Here is a 22420-nt window from a genome sequence, read left to right on the forward strand (position 1 = left end):
ATCCTTCAGACCAGGCCCTGGGGCATGGGCTCTGAGCATGCTTTTAGATAAGAATCACTGGAACAATTTTTCTTACTTTTAGCAACTGTTGGCCCTCACACTCAAAGAATCTCCTGATTCCACGTAGACAGGGCAATAGAGACAGTGGCTCCCACTGTCCTTTGGGGGAACCTCTCATGTGCCGGGCACCCCAAGAACTGAAGGAGGGAAGCTCTGCTGACCCCAGGCAGTGAACCCCACTCCTAGGCCTATCTTCATCCTTCACAAATTGGGGACCAGGGCTCTGAAAGGATGGGTAACTGAGGCCTGTCACATGTGCAGCCCATGAAAAGCCTTGAAAGCTAACCATCTTTATTGTTCACCAGCAAATAGGGCGGAGGGGGGCACATGGGCCCTCAAGTGCATTTACTGATTTACATGCATCCTCAGTGGACAAAGGCAGAAACAGGATTGGCGGGTGAGGGTCACACCAAGCAGGATGTCGGCCTGGTGGCGTCAGATTGTCTGAGTGTCGTCAGGATGCTCTCAGCCTGACTGTCCACCTGACAATGTGGTGATCTGAAAGAGGAGAGAACAGCCCCCTTTAGAGAACGGCTGGGAAATGCCAGAAGCAGGTGCCCTTGGCCAGCCTCACCCACTCTCGGGAAATGGGTACCTCACAGTGGGGCCCAGCTCTAAGCTGGGAGCCCAGTTCCTCTCAGTGTCTGATCCTTACATCAGGTGACAGCAAGACTTCTTGCACATATCATCTATTGGTGATGATCCAAAGATTATGATGATCCAAAGATGGAAGGAGATGCTGAGCAGTACGGTTCCTGATGAAGTTACATGGACGAAGTCTTGGGTGTTTGTTCTGGTTTTGCCCAGAGATAACTCTGAGCCATGGTTCCCACAGAGCAACCCCAAGACCTCAGTCCAAATCCCCAGCATCTCCTCAACCCTGCTTCCTCATCTGTGAAGTGGGCAAGAGCCTGTGAGCCCCAGCATTTACCCAAATACCATACGTATGCCATGATTCCCCCTTTTTCTCCCTTTTGAGGCCCCCAAAAATTGCATCTCTGTGTGCCCCAGAGCAAGGGGAGGAGTGTTGCTGTTGTTCAGTCATGGTTCACTCTTTGCAACATCATGGACTACAGCACACCAGGCTTCCCTGTTCTTCACCATCTCGTGGAGTTTTCTCAAACGCATATCCATTGAGTCGGTGATGCCATCCAACCGTCTCATCCTCTGTCATCCCCTTCTCCTCCCGCCTTCAATCTTTCCTAGCATCAGGGTCTTTTCAAATGAGTCAGCTCTTCATATCAGGTGGCCAAGGTACTAGAGTTTCAGCTTTAGCATCAGTCATTCCAAACAATATTCAGGGTTGATTTCCTTTAGGATTGACTGGTTTGATCTCCTTGCAGTCCAAGAGTCTCCTCCAGCACCACAGTTCAAAAGCATCAATTCTTCGGTGCTCAGCTTTGTTTATAGTCCAACTCTCACATCCGTACATCTGTGTGCCCCAGAGCACAGGGAGGACTGCCTCTCTCCAAAGGTCGACTGTCTGTTCAAATTCCATCGAGGACCCTTTCACACACATCACTGGTGCTGATGAAACAGGGCAGGGTCCGCGGTTTCCTTCCCAGGCCGTTCTGCTGAGAACAGCCCAGGCAGGGCATTGGCCTCCCCGCTGCATGTGCATGTCCTGTGTGGCTGCACACGTGCCTCTAATCTCCCGACAGCTGCTCCAGAGAGGAAATATCTGACTGATCAAATGCTCCTGGGACAGTGATTCCACACGCTTTGATATAAAATAACATTTATGAAATACCCCAGGCTTTGGGTTGGAAGTGAAACATGAGGGTCATGAATGTTTCATCTCCTTCATTAGGCACAGCGTCCCCGTGTCCCATGAAGCAGGTCTGCAGCTCCATCCATCACGTTATTCTGTGCTGATCTGGAGAACAGCCGTGAGACCCTTCTGCGAGAGTAATGATTAAGGATGGAGTTTATAACCAGGAAAAACAGAAGCCTGTCTATTCTCTGATACTTACAGAAGTGCTGGGGGCATGAAATAGGATGGTTTGGGGTTCTGCCCCTTGGAGCTGCAGTCTGGATGAAACTGTCTTGGGCACACAGGGCCTGGGCATGGGACCCAAAATAATCCCCTTTCTCTGCAGGTCTCCAATCCTCACTGCTGTCCCCAGGAGCCTCGCTCTGTAGGATGGGCTCTCCCTGGGCTCAGTAAATCCAGTCTGATGGGATCACTGAAGTATTACCCTCAGGTCTCTGCTCAGTCTCTTCTGCAGAAGGTTGAGTCCTCAGAGACTGTCCTTTCTTCCCACTGTCCTTCCAGGTGGTGACTAATGACAGCACCGGTTCTGGGCAGTCTCCCCAGGGGTTCCAGAGACCTCAGAGAGGCTGATGAGCCAACCCTGGAACAGATGAGGACTTACAGGGCCTGTCCGGATGGATGGAGAGGCATCGTGCCCACACTCTCTAAGGGGTCCTCGCTCTAGCCCCTTGTTCCACACAGGCTTTGACCTGCCTGTGGGCTGTCCCCAGGGTATGAGGGCACAGCTAGGTCCTGACCTTGTGCCATAGTGGAAGGGGTCACACGAGGGACCAGCAGCTGGGAACCAGGCTTCACAGAAAAGGTGTCTGGCAGACAAAGCAGCAGACAAAGATCTAAGCCACCACTGGTGACATCTGGTTTATCATGGGAGGTGGTGCCAACCAGGGACAAGTCAAGGGTGCTGGGGTCCTTTTCACTCTCTGAGAGGCGAGTGATCTGCTTGCCATCAAAAGGATGCTGTAAAATGAAGATCCTGGATGGGACCTCTTCCGTGAAGCCCTCCTGGATTCTTGCCAGCAGGCAGCATGAGGGGAAGGAAGCCTGAGAAACTGTTGATGACCAGAGGAGGTTACAGGGACACGACCCCTAAATGGAACCTATGATAGGGTCCTGGAACAAAGAAGAACATTGAGGGAGAAAATGATGAAGTCTGAGAACAGAATGCAGCTTCGTGGTAACATGCCAATATTGGTTCCTGGGACAAACCCCACTGCGGTGAGATGCCAGCAGTGGGGGAAATGGGGAAAAGCGTCTGGGATTCTCTCCGCATCTCTGCTGTAAAACTAAGGTTATCCTAAAGTCAGGCATTTCCTAAAAAATTAGATGAGACTCAACAAAAACCGGTATAATCCATGTGTGTAAGTAAGACTGAGGAGGAAATTCTCCAATGGTCCAGTGGTTAGGACTCCCTGCTTCCACTGCAGGAGGCACAGGTTCAATCCCTGGCTGGTGAACTAAAATCCCACAAACCACATGGCATGGTCAAAGACAAACAACAACAACAACAAAAATGCCAAAAACAAACAAACAACAAAAACTAAGGAATAGATAGACCAAAAAAAAAAAAAAAACTAAGCTGAACAACACCTGGACCCTGTTATTTCCAAGACCAGTTAAGACAACACAGATGGAATCAAATGCAGATAACAACTTCGCCAAACACCAATTAGCTCAGGTTTGGGTCTCAGGATGCTCAAATGATCGGTGGCTGTACATGAAGTAATTAATTATAAAAGATTAACTAGACTATGATTCAATTTAAAGTTTGAGTTTCCAATCATGCTGCCTTTTGTCCTGGGGAATCCCAGTTGAATGCGTCTCTGAACTGTGAATTGCACTGGCAGTGACAGACCAAGAGTCTGAATGTCCTCCTCTAGGAAAGGGTGACCAGTTGGCCCCGCTCCTCTCTGTTACCTGACAGCAGCACCAGCAGCAGCAGCTAATCCTAGGTTGCAGGAGCTGAACGAGGTTTACATTTCAGAGGGCTTCCCTGGTGGCTTAGCTGGTAAAGAATCTGCCTGCAATGCAGGAGAGCTGGGCTCAATCCCTGGGTCATGAAGATCCCCTGCAGGAGGAAATGGCACAACACTCCAGTATTCTTGCCTGGAGAATACCATGGACAGAGGAGCCTGGCAGGCTACAGTCCATGGAGTCACAAAGGGTCGGACATGACTGAGCAGACATGACTGAGCGACTAACATTTTCACCTTTTTTTTTTTTTTTTTTAACATTTTAGAGCCTTAACTCTAAAAGTGCTGGTGCAGATGATGTGGGTGATGTTAAGGGGGAGGGCTGCCCCTTCCCAGGGCCGTTTCTCCGTGGAGATGGTCCTTGCATGCTCTCTGGGCCTTGGCAACAGGGTTTTGGACTTCCAGTCCTGCTGTGTCTGACTGGCAGCTCAGTGGGAAACCCAGCTCAGCACAATGAAAGCCCTGGTCCTCCAGACCAAGGCAGGAACACCCGCAGCTCTGTTCCCAGGCCTCCCACAGAAGGGGGCGGGGGCGAGGCCAGGGGTGCTGTGAAAGTGCCCTCCTTCCGGTGCCCCGCAATTCAATTTCCCATCATCCTCCCCTTCCCCCCGCCACCCCCGCTTCAGCAACCAAGCACTGGAATGCTAAAAGTGGTATCGCGGTTTTGACAGTGGGTTTGATTTTGTCTTCCTAAGAAAGGATTCGTAATGAGGACAAAGGCTCCTTTTATCCCATTCTGGCTCATGGCACACAAGAGGCCTGCTGGCAGGGAAAAGGTTACATCCACAGTCCCCAGCGAGGGGCTGGGATTTTAGTCCCCAGTGAGGGGCTGAGATTTTACTCCCAGTGGGCCAGGGGGCCGTTGGAAGGTGCAGTCATTCAAGAACAGTGTGTGCTCAGGAGCACAAGAGGCTTGCCTGGAATGAGGGGAAGTTTATGGGCTCTGTCTTCTCCCTCATGAATCTTCATGACACGGTAGGAAATTGAGGTCAAAAGAAAGTGACTCTTACCTTTAAGATCAGTTTCAAGCAGAGTGACTTCCTCAACATGCAAACCGCCCTGTGGGCTGGAGTTGTGAGGTACACGTCCCAGAATGAGGAAGAGGGAAAAATCACATGGGTGGGAAAATTGTTGTCCAATTGCTAAGTCGTGTCCGACTCTTTACAACCCCATGGACACAAAGCATATCAGGCTTCCCTGTCCTTCACTACCTCCCAGAGTTTGCTCAAACTCATGTCCATTGAGTCGGTGATGCTATCTAACCATCTTATCCTCTGCCACCCCTTTCTCCTTTTGCCTTCAATCTTTCCCAGCTTCAAGGTCTTTTTCAATGAGTCTGCTCTTTGCATCAGGTGGCCAAAGTATTGGAGCTTCAGCATCAGTGCTTCCAATGAATATTCAGGGTTGATTTCCTTTAGGATTGACTGGTTTGATCTCCTTGCTGTCCAAGGGACTCTCAAGAGTCTTCTTTAGCACCACCATTTGAAAGCATCAGTTCTTTAGCACTCAGTCTTCTTTATGGTGCAACTCTCACATCTGTACATGACTACTGGAAAAAATCAAAGCTTTGATCTGTAACATTTTCTTAATGAAAGCTCTGGCCCCACTTCTGAATTATGACAAACAATTTGTTTCAGACAAGATAGAGAATGCGGCAGCTGGCTGGTGCAGAAGCAGGCTCTCAGTTGTTAGTAATCTTGCATCCAGTCACTTTACTGATTCTTCATCAGGAAATGCTTCTTTAATTGATTATCTGGGGTTTTCATAGGCAGTCAACAATACTGTCTGTGATTTTCCGCTCCTTTTAAGTAATTATATATCTTATTTCCACTTGATCTAAGTGCATTGCCCAGAGATTCCAGGAAATGGTGAGCAATGATAGCCATATCAGACATCCTTGGTTCACCCCCAGTATTGATGGAAATACTTCTAAGGTTTCACATTGAAGTCAGCTGCTGTTTAATGAAGCTACATATTCTGTACAAATGTGCACTTTCAAATCTCTAGTGTTTTAAGGCTTTTTCTTATCTCGGTAGGGCAAGAGCCTTGAACTTCACAAGTCTCTTCAGCCTCTAATGAGATGAACTTTTCCTTTTAGAGTTATTCATTTGATTAATATATTAATATTAGTGTAGTTATTCTTGTAGTCAATTTTACATGATCATAATAAATGATTCCTTAAATGTGCTGTTCCATTTATTTTGCTAGCATTGTATGTAGGATTTTCACCTGTGTTTGAAGCGGAGGTTGGTCTACAGTTTTCTATTCTGGAATTTGGGGAAAATAAATCTTTAACAAAAATTTTGATAATTTTAAATTATTGATCTATTTCAGTTACCCTTTTTATCCAGTTAAATTTTTTCCATTTATTAGCATTTATTGTATTTTATAATCTTTTCAAACTCCTCTATACTTTTTCATTCCTCCCTTCAACAACTATTGTGTTTGAGTTTATAGATCCAATTCATAAGAGGTCTGGCAGGGAGATGTCACATTTTAGGTTAAAATCACTGTGCCTAGTATTGGTTTAGGTGCTGGTGATACAGCTGTGAAAATAGCAATAGAGCTTCCATCCCAGTGGGGCAACCATAGACAAAGTAAACAAACTGACTATAGACAATGGCATGAAGATGACCAAGGGGGGACGTGTAATGGGGACAGAAGAGCGGCTGCCTGGTACACAGTGCTCAGAGGAGCTCGGGTTTCATGGAAGGCAGGCCTGCGAAGGCCTAAGGCCAGCACTGCCAAGGATGCAAAGACAGAAAAAGCACGGCAAGTTAAAGAACAAAAAGAGGGCAGGAGGGAAAGTCAGGCAGGTGATGAGAAAGGAGGCCAGAGACAGGCACAGGTGAAGTCCCTTTTGGGCACCGCTGGAAGACTGGATGGCTGCTAAGGGCAACGGGAGGATGATGGGGGAGTCTCTGCTTGGCTAGACAGAATCTCGTGCACACCTCGAGAAGGGCAGTATGGCTGTTGCAGGGGTGTCGGGGCAGAGAACCAGAGTGGCCGCGGGGAGACTCGCTTGGGATTGAGTGGGTGTCCAGGCAGGAGATGAGGGTGTGGCCACGTCTCTCCTCTCATTTTGTTTTAGTACCAAGTAGTTATTCTGGAAGTTTGCCTGCTTGATCGCTTTCATCTAGGGGACAGCTCTTGGCTTTCCTGATGCACTCACTCTTCTGATGTTCTCTTGTCAATAATTCATCAGTGGTGTTCTGGGCTCTGTGATTGCTTTCTATCTACTCCTTTTGACATTCTGTTCCTTTTGCTCTTATCTGAGTCTTAGTTCATATGTGTGTTGCTTTCTTTAAAAACAAAAGCATTTTGAGACTTCAATGTATCCCATTATCTGATAGGTAGCAAAACCTTAGTTCAGCAGACACGCCAGTTGGGATATTAACATGGAGGGCCCAAATTTCACTATATCAAGCTCCAACGTGGACAACTGTGGTTCTTTCTGAAAGCTCCCAGGCTTGGGAACTTTCCACCCTACTGAAATAGAGCAGGACCCTGTGGTCCTTGCCTGCACATCCTCTGCCTGCCTTTCGTTTGTGAAAAAACTTCAGCCAAAGAATAAGTTTAATCAGAGAAGTGAGAAAATGCAGAAACAAGGGAAAACAGTCCAATAAGACTAAGTAATAATAGTTTAGTCAGTGGTGGTGGTCAGTTCAGTCCAGTCACTCAGTCGTGTCCGACTCTGCGACCCCATGGACTGCAGCATGCCAGGCTTCCCTGTCCATCGCCAACTCCCAGAGCTAGCTCAAACTCATGTCCATCGAGTTAGCTGTGGTGGTGGTGGTGGTGATTTATTCGCAAGTCATGACCAACTCTTATGACTCCATAGACTGTAGCCTGCCAGATTTCTCTGCTCAAGGATCTTTAGTTCCTCCTCAAGGGCTATAGATAATATTCTGAGCCATGTCCTGTGAGCTGTCTTATAGAGACTGAAATCCCCATCAGGTGGAAGAAGTTAGCTACGTGATGACCACACCGCAGTCACGACGTAAGCTGCTACAATTCTGAGAACTAGCTCCAAGGAAATGGGAGAAAACCAACCTGGAACTGAAGATTATATTTAAAACAATCAAGGTGACACTAGTCAGACAACCCATGATCAATTTAAAGATGACTGTCAGAGCTGCCTGTGGAGTCTTCCCCGACCACTTCCTGGGTTGCCAGCATCCAAAATAAAGCAAACTTTCCTTTCCACCAAACTGGCCTCTCTCTTGGCTTTTGAGCAGCAAGCACTGGATCCCATTTTCATTTACACTATGGAACATCAATGATCTACCCCAAATTAAATAGAAATCCCAGATAAATGCCCACCTCTTTGGTGCAAGGAAATGCATGTTAGACTCTAAACAAGAAGCCAGGGACAGGACAGCCAGGGCTGCACACACCTGCCAGGACAAGGCAGCAAGGCCACCCCCACACATGGGGCTACAGAGCAGAGGGGAGCCAATGGCAGGAAAAGTTCCATGCAGGAAGGATGACCAATCACATCCAAGGTCCCAAGAAGACAGATGGGGAGCAAAGAGAACTGGCCATTGGAGGTGGCAATGGGGAGGCCATGGGAGGGGAAGCCCTTTTGGATGGCGTGTGTTCTCACAGAACACAGAGAAGCCAGGCCATCACCTGGAGGAAGGAGGCTCCAGGAAAGGTTGGAGATTTATAGGAAGGCAGCCCTAAAAGTTCTCAAAATTTTTTTAGCGATCAACATGGCATGTGTGTGTGCTTGTTTCAGAGAATGCAGGAATACAAGTTAGATAAATTGCACCTTAGTCTAAAGCTACTACCAGGAGAGGGAACCCTGGGTTGCCAGCAAGGTCCCTGGCTGCCCAGGTCTATGGAGGTAAATTCAGTGCCCCCTCCAGTCCTGAGCAAAGCAGAACCACTCCCTAGTTATGGCCTCATCTCCCGCCAGGAAAACAGACTTCACATGCTTGGAAATTGAATTTCATTGACGTGAAATACCCAATATACCTTTTCCCGCCGATGTAACTGTAAAAACTAGTGGAGACTACTTCACAGACTTGCTTCTGCTTTTATTGAACACGGCATGACTCCTCCCTCCTGGTGAGCACATGTTTTTAGTGATCTCTCCCTGCTTTCCTCTGTGGGTCAAGGCTCCTCTTTGAATGTACCCCCACCCCACAGGCGGGCTAGAGAGAAGTCAAGGACATAAATATTTGAGGTGGCTAAAAGCAGGTTTTCCCTGTCAAAATACTGTACTCCACCACCCAGAGTGAATCCAGACGTTAAAAGCCTTCTCTTGGAACCCACACACCCCCAGATGACACTTGTAACCTTGTCACTGGCTTTCTTGGGACTGCTCTCTGGTGACTCCATTATAGGAGTAAGCTCCTTTCGCACACACAATGTCAAGTCCCCACAGCAGGCTGATTTTAGACAGAATCTACAGAGTGAATGCCAGATGCTAGAATCCTTTTCTCGTTTACACAATAATCAGGTATTTGACTACCTGACGCTCATTCGTTTTCTTGACCATATTAACCATGAGTTGTGAACCTAGGAGGTTGACCGCTGGAGACAATGCTTGGTATGGGTCCTTCGTCATCGCCACTGAGCTACTGCACAGGCTTCCTTGTTAGGACCTGCCATCCCACCTGGGTCTCCCTTCCCCTCCCCCTGAGAGAGGCGTGATGGGCAGCTGGGTGTAGAAAGTGGCTTTGGGAGGTACGCACAAGAGTTGGGGGAAGGGATTTCCCTGGTGACTCAGTGGTAAGGAATCCGCCTGCCAAAGAGACCTGGTTTCAATTGCTGGGTCATGACGATCCCCTTTGCCAACAAAGGTCCATCTAGTCAAGGCTATGGTTTTTCCAGTGGTCATGTATGGATGTGAGAGTTGGACTGTGAAGAAAGCTGATCGCCGAAGAATTGATGCTTTTGAACTGTGGTGTTGGAGAAGACTCGAGAGTCCCTTGGACTGCAAGGAGATCCAACCAGTCCATTCTAAAGGAGATCAGTCCTGGGTGTCCATTGGAAGGACTGATGTTGAAGCTGAAACTCCAGTACTTTGGCCACCTCATGCGAAGAGTTGACTCATTGGAAAAGACTCTGATGCTGGGAGGGATAGGGAGCAGGAGGACAAGGGGACGACAGAGGATCAGATGGCTGGATGGCATCACCGACTCGATGGAGGTGAGTTTGAGTGAACTCCGGGAGTTGGTGATGGACAGGGAGGCCTGGCGTGCTGTGATTCATGGGGTCGCAAAGAGTTGGACACAACTGAGCGACTGGACTGAACTGAACTGACGATCCCCTGGAGGAGGGCATGGCAACCCACTCCAGTATTCTTGCCTGCAGAATCCCATGGACAGAGGAATGTGGTGGGCTCCAGTCCATGGGGTCGCAAAGAGTCAGACACGACTGAAGTGACTTAGGACGCACACATGCGCTAGAGTGGGGGAGCCTGAAATGAGGCAGGCAGAGCAAAGCCAGCACAAGGGTGAGTTCCTGGGGCCCCCTGGGCCTCTCCTACTCCTCAGGCCCGGGCAGGTTGCCTCTCTGGACTGTCCACCCAGGAGGGGGCCAGGAGAGGCGCTGACCCACTGGCTCCCATCCTTCACCGTGAGGGTGTGAAATCCTGTGCTTCCCAGGTGGGGGAGGGGTGTGTGGGGAAGCACCAGGGGTGTCTGACACCCGCCCAATCACACCCTTCCTTCCCAGTATCTTCCTAAAATATACACTGACTACACACCTCCTTGTGTAAAATTCCCTGATCCACGGCACCCACCACCAGAGCAGAGCATAAGGCCTTTCTGCTCCAGCCACCACTGCCCTCCCCACGTCTCCCCACCGCCCCCTGGCTCCGTGTCAGAGCACCTGTGTCGCTTGCACTCATCACCCTTGTCCAGCCCTTGTGTTGGTTCATCCGCCCACGTCTTCTCCACCACCTGGTGGACTCCGCTCCTCATCTGAAACTCAACTTCACCACCACTTCTGTAGAGCCTTCCCGACTCCCAAACAAGCCCCCAGCAGGACCCACAAAGAACCAGCTAAGGCTCCCCACTCCTTTGTTCCTGTAACAAACAGGAGGAACAATGTACACAACTCTAATGCCACCTGTCAACTGTCTTGATTACACGCCGATCTCTCCCCTACCATCCACCCTTGAGTGCATGAACACCTAAGTCTTATTTTTGTTTTTTTAGTGCCTTGAATAGTGTTAGACTCGAAGGTCATGCACAAAGTATTTCTTGAATGACAGCATGGATTTGTCATGTAAGGAATCAGCCACTTGGCTAAGAATCTGATGCAAATGTCACTCAAGTGCAGGCAGGGAAGAATCAGAAACCTGCCCAAATAAAATACCCCTGGAAGGCACACCATCAGGCGGTGACCTGGCAGATATAAAGAGCTGAAAATTCATCCCTCTACTGTTTGTCTTCACTGAAGACCACAGCTTTCTGTTTTTCCTATTCTACCCTTTAAAATATAGTCCTATGAGAGCAACTGCTATACACTGTATTAGTTCAACATCTCCAAGAACTTGCAAATTCTTTGGAGGAGGCACTGGGGGGTAAGGTAAGTAGACGTGATTACCATGCAGAATAGAAAATTGGATTAAAGCAGTCCAGGTGACAACCAAGGAAAACAGCACCAAACACAGGGTCTTCATACAGAGGACAGTGCTTTGCAGCAGCTGCAAAGGAGGGACATTAAACATTTATTAATGTTGCCCATTTTCAGAAGCCATTTGGCCAAGAGCCACCTGGCCTGCCTCCTGGAGCAGTGGCCCTGGCCCCGAGGCTGCCAGGTGGCTGCCAGGAGGCTGCCCTTGGAGCACACTTCCAAGGCCTTCCAAGTGAAAGCTGACATATGGCATAAGGGCTTCGAGCCGAGCTGAAACATCCCTGCTAGGATCCTATATTCTCATTAGCTGGTATCAATATTCAAATTTTAAAATCTTAACTCACTGCCAAGCTCTGTAAGATACTAAAATATTTAGATTAAATACTCTGCTAGAATTATGAAGGGAAGAGAAAGCATATTAAGAAATAGTCATCCTAGCAAATGGGGGAAATGACAGCCTAGTCGAAAATTAAAAGTATCCGTTCTTGGTATGCATCAATATTTTAACATGATTCTGTTTAATTCCTTTTAATGCCATCTGAAACTAGAAAGAAATGACCCTAAAAAGGCTGGGGCTGTATCTCTATCCACCCACCCAATCAATAAAGCTCTCCTGTCCAACTGCTGGGCACCTGGCCATGTGCCCTGAGCTGCAGATAAAAAGAGGAAGGTGCCCAGTCATTGAGTGGCTTGCAGTCCAGGACCAAGGGCGCTAGGAGCTGCTCTTCCCGTTCTGTTCCATCCCCGTGGGCTCTGTGTGCTCGGGTTTTAAAAGCAATGATCTTTAATATACATCAATCCTTCTAATGGGGAAGTTATATAGACAAGAATTTTGTTTCCTTTCTAGTCATAAGTGCAATCTGCCTCCATGGTCTCTACTTATGCATTTCTCTTCAATTGTAAAACCACTGAAGTTTGATTTTTGCGTGTACTTTAAGGAGGCTTACGTTAGTTATGTTAAGTGGTTGTTTTTTATTTTTCAGGTAATGGGATACAAGGGGGATGGAAGGGCCACACAGAACAAGACCGAGGTGTCTGTGAGCAGCTGGTAACGAGCAGTGTGCCTGACTCACCTCCCGCAGACCTCACGTGAACAGGAGTGGAAGGAAGGCAGGCCAGCCTCCCTGCACATCGACCCCTGTTCCCAGACTCTCTGAAGCTCTCTCCATCTACCCACTGCTCAGAAGCCCTCCCTCTCTCTGGCTCCCACGAGCCCAAGACCCTGCACAAACCCACGGCCTCACCTGCTATGGCTCTGACCCAGCCCTCCTTTCCCCTCAGAAGCCGAGACTGAGCGTCAGTTTCTGCCCGATGTCTGATCATTTCTAAAGACGGTGTCATTGCACAAACTGAAGGCTCCAGGATTTACACCTATCTGCAGGAACTGTCTTGTATCCAAGCTTGCAGTTGGGTAATTATTTAACAACAGAGGGCAGGAAAACAATCAATTTAACCTGTGAACCTTTGGGAAAGTAAACAGAGGAACAGATCTTGGGCAAAGGAGACCCCACTGGTTAGGTTTTTGCTGCCCCAGACAGCAGGCACGTGTGACTATCGAGCATCTATGATGTGGCAAGTCCAATGCAATGGTATCTTCATACCTAAGATGTATATATATTCACACACAAATACACACATTTTGAACTGTTTGGGTAAAAATAAAATAAAAATTAAAAATCTGGGTAAAAATTAAATACAAAAAATAAAAATCACTGTTTTGTGATCACACAATGAAATAACTGATTCAGGCAAATATCAACGGGTAAATTGTTAGAGAACAGGATATCCATACCCTGCAGAGCATTGGCTAAATCCAGAGGGGAAAAATGTACCTTTACGTTGGAGAAATCAACCAAGTGACCAAATTCAGCATCAGCACGGCCGACAGTCTGATGCTATACCCTCCAGAGGGATTCAATATGCAGTGCGCAGCATCCTTCCTAAATTGCTTAATCTGAATCTCACCTTGTGCCTACTTTACAGGAGGTACAGCTGACGGAGGAGCAAGCTGTACTACACCTGGGGGAACAGCTGGACAAGTGTGCAGCACAAGAGGGCAGAGTGGTACTTCACACCTGCTCTGGTTCAAAGCATCAATGCCAAGGGGCAAAGGTCAGGTAATGTTTGAGGCTGAGACAAAAGGGCTCCAGCCAAATGCACCACCTGAACCGTTACTGGATATGAGTACAAGCATCCTCAGTAAAAGGTCATCTGGGGATGATGAGGAAGTGGTCTTCAGATGGAATCAGAATCGCTCCCTTCTTTGGTGTGTCAGTGGTCTCACCATTCTGGAAGGACCCGGTCATCTACGGTAACAAACAACCCAAACCCTCAGTGGCTCAGAACAAAGGTCTCTCATTCTCACCCTTGCAGCACACACATGGACATTTCAGATGTAAGATGTTCTCCAATCTACTCCTCTTTTGTACAAGAGCAATTTGGTTTTTCTTTCAGTAATGAGAGAATCTGATTGAGGATCAGGGTAGGTGATTTAGGGCAGCGATCCTCAGAGTGGGATTCTCCTACCATTTGCATCAGAATCTCCAAAACATTTTAAAATGCAAATGCTTTATTGCTATATAAATGTTTTTAACTCCACAGTCCCAACCCACACTTGCTGAATCAGGAGCTCAAAGCCAGGGCTTTAGGAGTCAACAAACTAGATTCTGAAAGTGGCTTTTAGTTACACATTCCACTATTTTATAGAAGTTGCAGTGCAAAAGGATATTCTACTTGCTCAGTGATGAGCAGCATTAACATTATTTATAAAAATGGCAGAAATTCATGCTTTTTTAAATAAGATGGCCAGCAAAAAGTATATACTTCTTTTGATAATCAGTCATTCTAAATTACAGGCTTTTTTCTAGTATAGGTTCTTAAAGCTTATAGTGACCTTTTAGTTTTGTTTTTAATTTTTATTTGAGTACAGTTGATTTACAATGTTGTGTTAGCTTCTGCTGTACAGCAAAGTGATTCAGATACACACATATATATATCCACTCATTTTTAGATTCTTTCCCCAAACATGCACTGTGTGCTAAGTTGCTTCAGTCACATCCAACTCTTTGGGGCCCTATGGACTCTAGTCCGCCAGACTCCTCTGTCCATGAATTCTCCAGACAAGAATACTGGAAGGGTTGCCTTGCCATCCTCCAAGGGATCTTCCTGACACAGGGATCAAACATCTCTCAAGTCTCCTACCTTGGCAAGCCGGTTCTTTACCACTAGCGCCACCTGGGAAGCCCCTTCCATATAGGTAAAGGGACATGTTTTTAAAAATAGGTTAGAATGTACATATTTAAGCAAGATATGCTAATGCCAACTGGATTACTGCATAGAAAAGCCAACAATATAGCTCAAACCTGGGGAATGAAAACGGACCAATGTCAGTAACAGTGTGCAACTGCCCTGCAGAGCACTGCAGGTGACAGCAGGCATTTTGTCCGACTTGGGATGCCAGCTGGAAAACATCCAGTATTCCTAAGCTGACCTTCTGCACAAGGGGGAGAAAAGCAAACACCACCGGCTACACACCTACAGGAAGGCCAGTGTCCTGATCACTGACAACGCCATGTACTGGGCAGGGTGTGAAGCGGCAGGAAGCCTCAAGCATTGCCAGTGGGAGTGCAGATTCCCACATGCAGAATGCAGAAATCCTTGCTGGTGGGAATGCAGATGCTGTACAGCCTCTCCAGAAGACCGACCTGCGGGTTCTTACAACACTGGGCACATTCCTCCTCTATAAGCCAGCCGCCACGCTCCTCGCTCCTCGGTTCTCACCTGCACAGAAACCTAAACACAGATGCAGATGTTCACGGCAGCTTTATTCCTAACTGTTGAAATTTGGAAAGCAACCCAAATGTTCTACAGTAGGTGAATGGATAAATAACCTGTGGCTCATCCAGATGATGGAATATTCCGTTCCGTTGCTCAGTCGTGTCCGACTCTTTGCGACCCCGTGGACTGTAGCCTACCAGGCTTCCCCGTCCATGGGATTCTCCAGGCAAGAATACTGGAGTGGGTTACCGTTTCCTTCTCCAGGGGATCTTCCCGACCCAGGGATCGAAACCCGGGTCTCCCGCATTGAAGGCAGATGCTTTAACCTCTGAGCCACCAGGGCTCAGTGCTAAAAAGAAACGAGCTACCAAGCCACGGAAAAAAAACAACACAAAACCTTAAATGCACATGACTAAGTGAGCATCTCTGTAACTGACCTGGAAGGTTACACACTGTATGACTCCTGCTGTATGACATTCTGGAAACGGTGACACTATGGAGACAGTAAAAAGATGGGTGGTTGCTGAGTGTTGGGGGAGGTGGGGATGAATGGGTGGAGCACAGGGGGGATTCTTAGGGCAGTGAGACTGCTCTGTGTGACACTATAAAGGTCAATACATAACATTTGTCCAAATCCTCAGGATATGACACCGAGATGAACCCTAAGGTGACCTGTGGACTTGGGGTCATTATGATGTGTGTCTCATCAGTCCTAACAAACGTGCCATCTGGTGGGGATGCTGACGATGTAGGAAGCTGTGCACGTGTGGGGCACAGAGAATACAGAAAATCTCTGGACTTGCCCTCCAGTTCTGCTGTTAACCTAAAACTGCCCGAAAAGTAATGGTCTTTAAAAAAAAAAATTGAGGTTAACTACCCCCTGCCCTGCTACCCCACCGAACAAACTGGAAAAAAAAAAAGGCCTTCCATCCATCTTTATTTAGTGACAATTTCCCAAGCTACTTCTAGCCTAACCAACCTGATAAACACCCTTATATAAAGTCACACGTTTCTCTATCAGGCACCTTCTTCTTCCTGATTACAAGCAGATCGGCCTCTGGGGAAGACCCTGCCCCTTGAAGGGACACACCCACTGGACACCACCTTCCATCGACATTGAGAAGGGCGCAGTAAAATACTGATGTGACATCAGGAAGTGACAGGATCGAAAGGAAAATGCAGTGACATTATCAACTGTTATCTGTTGAACCTTTCAGCCCTCTATGCTTATTTTAAGTATTGTGGAAATGATTTCTATATATGTTATTTTTATCAACATTCACTTTTGAAAAGTGAAATGCTCAAACCTTACACTACGATGAATGTGTTATGTGCAGGTTATTTTGCCTGCTGCTGCTGCTAAGTCACTTCAGTCGTGTCCAACTCTGTGCGACCCCACACTAAATAAGGGAAAAAACACACCACAACTCAATCCCATTTGTTTAAAAAACAAATTCAATGTAAAACATGAGCATTAAATAATATATGTAATAAGGTACATGCTATACACTCCCAAACACACTGAATACAAATCCAATCTTATAAGACATATACACAATCTACTTTTCACCAACACACACCCTGTAGGTCACTGAGGATGTTAACAGATTTCTCAGTCCACACGTGAGTACATGAACGCACATATATATGCCTCAAGCTGAAGATGAAGACAATAAACCAAAGAGCCGAAGATGGGAAGGGTGCTGTGGAAGATCCTAAAACCACAGTCAGCAACTGGAACCAGGTAACAAGGCACAACAGCTTCCCTTCTGTGGTCACAGAGATTAAGTTTCTCATCCCAGGGCTCAAACATGGAAATACACTTGGCTAAATCACAGACTATACGTTACAGTGTGTTTCTATTACTGTTTAAAAACAAGTATTTTTCTTATTACATAATGCATTACAGAAAAGCACTGAAAAAATAGGATTAGATAAGCTCATACAATAAAGCCTGTTTTTCCATTTGAAAAAGATATTTATGTTTAAAATCAATATAACAGATGTAGGTGTAATAAAAAGCAGCAGAAGGGATCCTATGCAGATTTCCTAGTACCCCTGAATCACAGCTTGTGTCACTCCTGTTGAATTTTCCATTTTAAAGCCAGCTGGGTGATACTGTCAATTGAAAGTAATTTCCTTTTATTTTTTCTTTTTCTTGTACTTTAATGATATGTACTAGTACAGAGAATAAACAGTTACCGTAACATGGCAAAATGAAACTCTTCCTAGCATTGAGTTTCTTTGTTAAACATTACCTTTGTGTTAATTTTCCTTCTATGAAAACAGAGAAGAAAAAAATGTGTCACAGAGAAAAACTCATGCAACCAAGCAAAATCTGAACTATCTGTACTCCTTTTTTAAACCCAAAGATTCTTGAGTAAATTGAAAACTTATTCTAGGAAGAGCAATTCGGTGAGAGATAAAACAGTTTGCAAATATACATATATGTACTATTCATTGTTTCTAATAACGATTTAGAGCTTTAGCTTTGTAAACTCACACAGTTATCCAAGGAATAAGGCCAACCACAAAATAAGAATCAATAGGATGCAGTAATCCGTCCAGAAAAGACGGTCAAATGTAAGCACAAGAAACCAACAATCGAAGCTGTGAATAATAAGTCATGAAATGCAGCACTAAACAAATAGTAACCAGAATTAAACTGCCAGTTTGGTTGTTTTGACTCCAGAAGTGGAACCAGTCACACCTGAGGTTGGCAGTGTCCCTCGACCATGTCTCCGTAGGGCCTGCAGCTCTTGCGGGTTTGAGAGCAACCCCTCACAAACAAAACCAGGCTGATCAAGCAAAACAGAACAAACCATTGCTCTCGGCTATAAAACCTAAGAGTGATGTAATGACTAATGAGTAAACTGAGGTTTTAAGGCTTTCTTAGAAATATTTTTCATGGCACTTCAACAATAAACACCACTAATAGGCAACATTTGCAAACATTCATAGTTACATAATTGAAAGTACATGCCATGTCAATTATTAAGTGAGGGACGGCTTTGTCAGTTGAGTCTTCTGGCTATCAAATTATACTTATGGAAAGCTATTCAGGTTTGGCTGCAATTAACATGTAAATCATATAGACAGGTCACTTTACTAGTATACAGTACACACTGTGTCTGGAGTACCTTGGCCAATATATCACCTTTTTCTTACAGAAATGAAAGTCATTCATTCCTTGCTAGAAATGCAATTAAACTGACTTCTCTCACAAGAGTAGTTGTCACCCTGACTTCAACAATTAACCTGTTAAACTCTAAGATCATTATTAGGCAAATTCCTCGCATCACGCACACAGACCACCCTCACAATAATTGCACCACAGGCAGCCAGAAAGCCCTCTCTGAGCCTAGCAGGTCATCCTGGCCACGCCATACTCCAGGCTGACCACCGCAGGCTCGGCTTTGGAAAACTCGTCTGCGTATTCGCTGTAGCGGTTATCTGCAGGGCTGCTGCCCTCTATAGTTCGAAGAACATCGTTCACAGGCAGCAGAGCCTGCTCCTTGAGACTCAGGGTGGCTTTGAGGGCGGGTGATTCAGGACGGACTGAATTTAACAATTCCTTGCTGAGAATTCCATCTGTATGCTTATTTTTACGTTGCTTAATTTGCTAGAACAAAGCCAAATTTGAAAGAAATTATGAGCTGCACACCCCACATGTTCAATATATACTAGATAAAAGCTAGAAAAAGATCCTGCGTTTGCAAATGCTCCGTTTATGTACAATGCAAAATTAAATCTCAAAAAACTAAAATCTAGTGTAGGTGAGACAGGACTGAGAATCCGAACTGTTCACAGTTTTTGCAATGGAAAGTATATTTGAGAGAAGAGGGTCACTAGACCTTCATATTTGAAAAGCACATACATTTCCTAGAAAGGATAAAAAGTAAGCATTTTATAATGTAAGAAATATGTATGAGACGGTCACCCTGAAATCCCAGCTGTACAATGTGACAAACATACACTCGTTTAGCTGAAGATCTGCTGGCCTGATGAGCTCTGTCTGTGGTGAGCCTGCACTGGTCTATTACGTGAGTACAACAGGCGCTAGAACACGACAGAGTTTTTTACTTCAACAGATTTTAAAAGAATTCGTTGGCAGAGTTCACACTCCCCAGATCCTCGGACTGATCTCCAGATAACCTTCCTGTGCCACCTAAAACTGGGGCCTCTCCGACAGGTCACTCACGTGGTCATGGCCTCCTTATCTGAGAGCCGACCAGCAACAGCCCTGCCTAAAAGGCAGACAGGACAGTCTCACAGAGATATAACAACTGGTTAGGCTTTTTTAAAACATGTACTTACTGATCCTTTTTGGGTACATATAATGGTAAAGAAATGTTTTAGGGTGGGGAAGGATTTCTTTAAAAAGGCATAAAACAAAGACTGATGAATTTGACTATATTAAAATTCACAGTATCTATACAAAACACACCATCGTGAAAATGGAAAAAACAATGACTGGACAAAGCCATTAATGATAAATTTAACTAAATAAGAATTAGTGTCTAGTATATAAAGAATTCTTAGAAACTGGTAAGTAAAAGGCAAATATACCAACAGAACAATGAGTACAGGTTTGAACGGGCCATTCGCATGCAGAAAGGGAAAAACCAAATGGCCAACAAAAACATGAAAAGTCATCCAACTTCACCTGTTGTGACAGAAATCCAAAACTGCAAATAACTGAAATGTCTAGTGTAGCTGAACTGATAGACTGTGCCATAGTCATAGAAGAGAATATCAGGTAGTAGTTACTGAGAAAACAGATGAACTAAATCTACATGTACCAACGCGGACAAATTTAAGAACAATGCAGAGAAAGGTGAAGCATGACAGTGTGACAGACTTTGTATAGTTTTAAAATATGTGGTTCCTGAAGTGGAGTGAAGGGACTGGGCATTTGTGTAGTTTGCTGCCCTTTATAGAAAACTGTTTTCTTCTGTGTTTTTTCAATACATAATAAAAATAATATATTAAACCAAACAAAAATTTGTGACAAACTGTTTGTGGATACAAGCATATATAGAGAAAGTATGAAAACACGGGCAGGCTTAGTACAGTGAGAACGGGTAGCAGGATGCAGCAGGCGCTGCAAACAGATCAATGATGCTCCTTTTCTTCAGAGAGAAACAGGAAAGACCTGAATCAAATACAACAGATGCTAAAATCTCACAAAGCTAGGTGGGGAATACCCTAATATTCATTATATTTTTTCTATATACTTCAAATATTTCAATATATTTTAAAATTCAGAAAATGCAATTTGAACTAACCATTTCAAGGCAGAGGAGATCTAATTTTGAAGCAACCATAGGTACTTGTGAGATTTCTATATATACTGATTTACACTGAGAGCACAAACAAGGAAATAAACTAACTTAATATTCCAAACATATCACACAAGATGCTTCAGAATACTTACAGATTCTAAGTCCTTGATATCCTTCTCTAACTGCTTATTCTGCTCATTCAGGTTCATAATTATATTAAATACAGACTGCCTAGGATGCAGTGTTCGATCAAACTGGTGGTACATGTTTCTCCAAAACCTTGATGACAAAAACAGACAAAAAAAGAGAAATTTTTTTTTTCAATAAAAATTGCGTCTGAGAAAGACTGAGTATAATTAAGTATTTCAATAATGCCACCTTACTTAAAATTGAAAGACACTGTATTTGGCTCCAGAACTGCCGATTTCTGAGACTGGGAACTGTAGAGAGGATTGAGGTACTTCTTCTGGTCGCCCAGAAGAAACGGCCACAGGGAGTACGTCTTCTCCTTCAACCTGATGTGATGAGAAAAACATGAAGACCCTTCCCAGAGACGCTGACACTCTCCTATAAAGCAGGTAATCATTTCCCACATAGATTTAGTTTCCCCTTTTTCTTTTAGTCAGTCTAACCTCACCTCTGAATTTTTCACACTTAGGCTATACATACTTGTCTGCACACACCACACTTCAAAACAAATTCTTAACTATTAGCCGAGAATGTGAGGAGTGCTCAGAGCTCACTCGGCTGCAGAAATACAGACAGCAAAATACTCATGTTAAGACCCAGCTCTATATCATATTGTCAAGACAGTTTAAGTTCAACTACAAGTTAGACCTCAGCTAAATAGGAAAAAAAAAGCCCATTTCAATCAACTGTCTTACTTGAGTTCTTCTCTTTCCTTCTGACAATTCCCAATAAAGTTTCCAAACTGGCATGAATGAATATGTTCATGGATCTGAAGAAGAAATGCTTCATTGAACTCGAAGGCTTGTGGAAACTGTTCGGTCAAATGCCACACACACTCCAAGAACTGAGTAAACACCGGTGAGACTTCCTTTGGGTCACCATCCAAATGGCCACACCTAACCCCCCAGAAAGTACAAGCTTTTGAAAATGCCACTGGAAGAGGTCAACTGCTTGGGTACTGTTAAATTTAAATACATATCCCCCCATCCAGAAAAAAAAAGTCCTAAAACACTGTTATATTGGCATTAAAAAAAATGCCAAAACCTGACATGTTTCTATTGAAACAATTTATGAGTTTTTCAACTACAGTTTTCTTTAAAACTATTACATTCTAACCACTACAATCCAGACAAAAAGGAAGGTAATTAAACTGCCATGAGAACTAATGAAAGTATGAGACTTAAAAAAAAAAATGACAGAAAAAAAATTAAATTAAATCGGTTTTCATACAAAAACCCACACCACTCTCATTTCCCATCATGAAGAACCAGAACATTCTGGTCATCTAAACTAGTTCTATTAATTTTACAAAATACCTGAATGTACATTGTGACTCACCTCTCTGAAAACTTATGTCCAAAGGAGATCCAATCTTTTTCTATTAAAACCTTAATGAGAAAAAGTAAAATCCATTTTACAACCCCTTTTAATTCCTTTTTTGTTTAGAATGGATTCAATCCTGTTACCTTAAAAACGCATTACTTTTTTAACTTATGGTGGCAAATAAAAAACTGTTTAAATTATAAGCAAAACCCAGCAAGAACCTGAGTTACAGGTTGGCCTAACAGAAAATGAAAATCATTCATAAAAAGAAGTATAGTGGTCTTGTGACTTAAGTTTATTTTTTTTTCAGTTGCGTTTAAATACTATGTTTTAAGTGGAAAGCATGTTATAAAACACTACTGCATTTTGTATGAATGATGATGATATATGTATAGAAAAAGCTTAGGAAAATGCAAACCAGGAGGTCACCAGTGGTTATTGGGTGGTAG

General features: G+C 44.8%; 1 protein-coding gene across 6 annotated transcripts in view; it reads right to left on the minus strand.

Annotated features, from left to right (window-relative positions):
- Window positions 1-334: 334 nt before the first annotated feature.
- Window positions 335-22420, minus strand: part of MTMR6 (myotubularin related protein 6) — a 38679-nt gene continuing 16593 nt past the window's right edge. For 5 of the 6 annotated variants that reach the window (XM_088842691.1, XM_055426367.2, XM_055426369.2 and 2 more), the window contains 5 exons: window positions 21987-22036; window positions 21344-21544; window positions 20843-20974; window positions 20612-20738; window positions 16622-18796 (listed from right to left, as the gene is read on the minus strand). In XM_088842691.1, the coding sequence (XP_088698817.1) occupies window positions 18536-18796; window positions 20612-20738; window positions 20843-20974; window positions 21344-21544; window positions 21987-22036 (771 nt within the window). In that variant the 3' untranslated portion in view covers window positions 16622-18535. Of the gene's footprint in view, window positions 559-16621; window positions 18797-20611; window positions 20739-20842; window positions 20975-21343; window positions 21545-21986; window positions 22037-22420 lie in introns of those variants that run through there. The other variant, XM_055426368.2, reaches the window with a different exon arrangement.

Source organism: Moschus berezovskii, chromosome 13 (assembly GCF_049115385.1).
Source record: "Moschus berezovskii isolate FMDL1 chromosome 13, NW_MosBer_1.0, whole genome shotgun sequence".
Taxonomy (NCBI): domain Eukaryota; kingdom Metazoa; phylum Chordata; class Mammalia; order Artiodactyla; family Moschidae; genus Moschus; species Moschus berezovskii.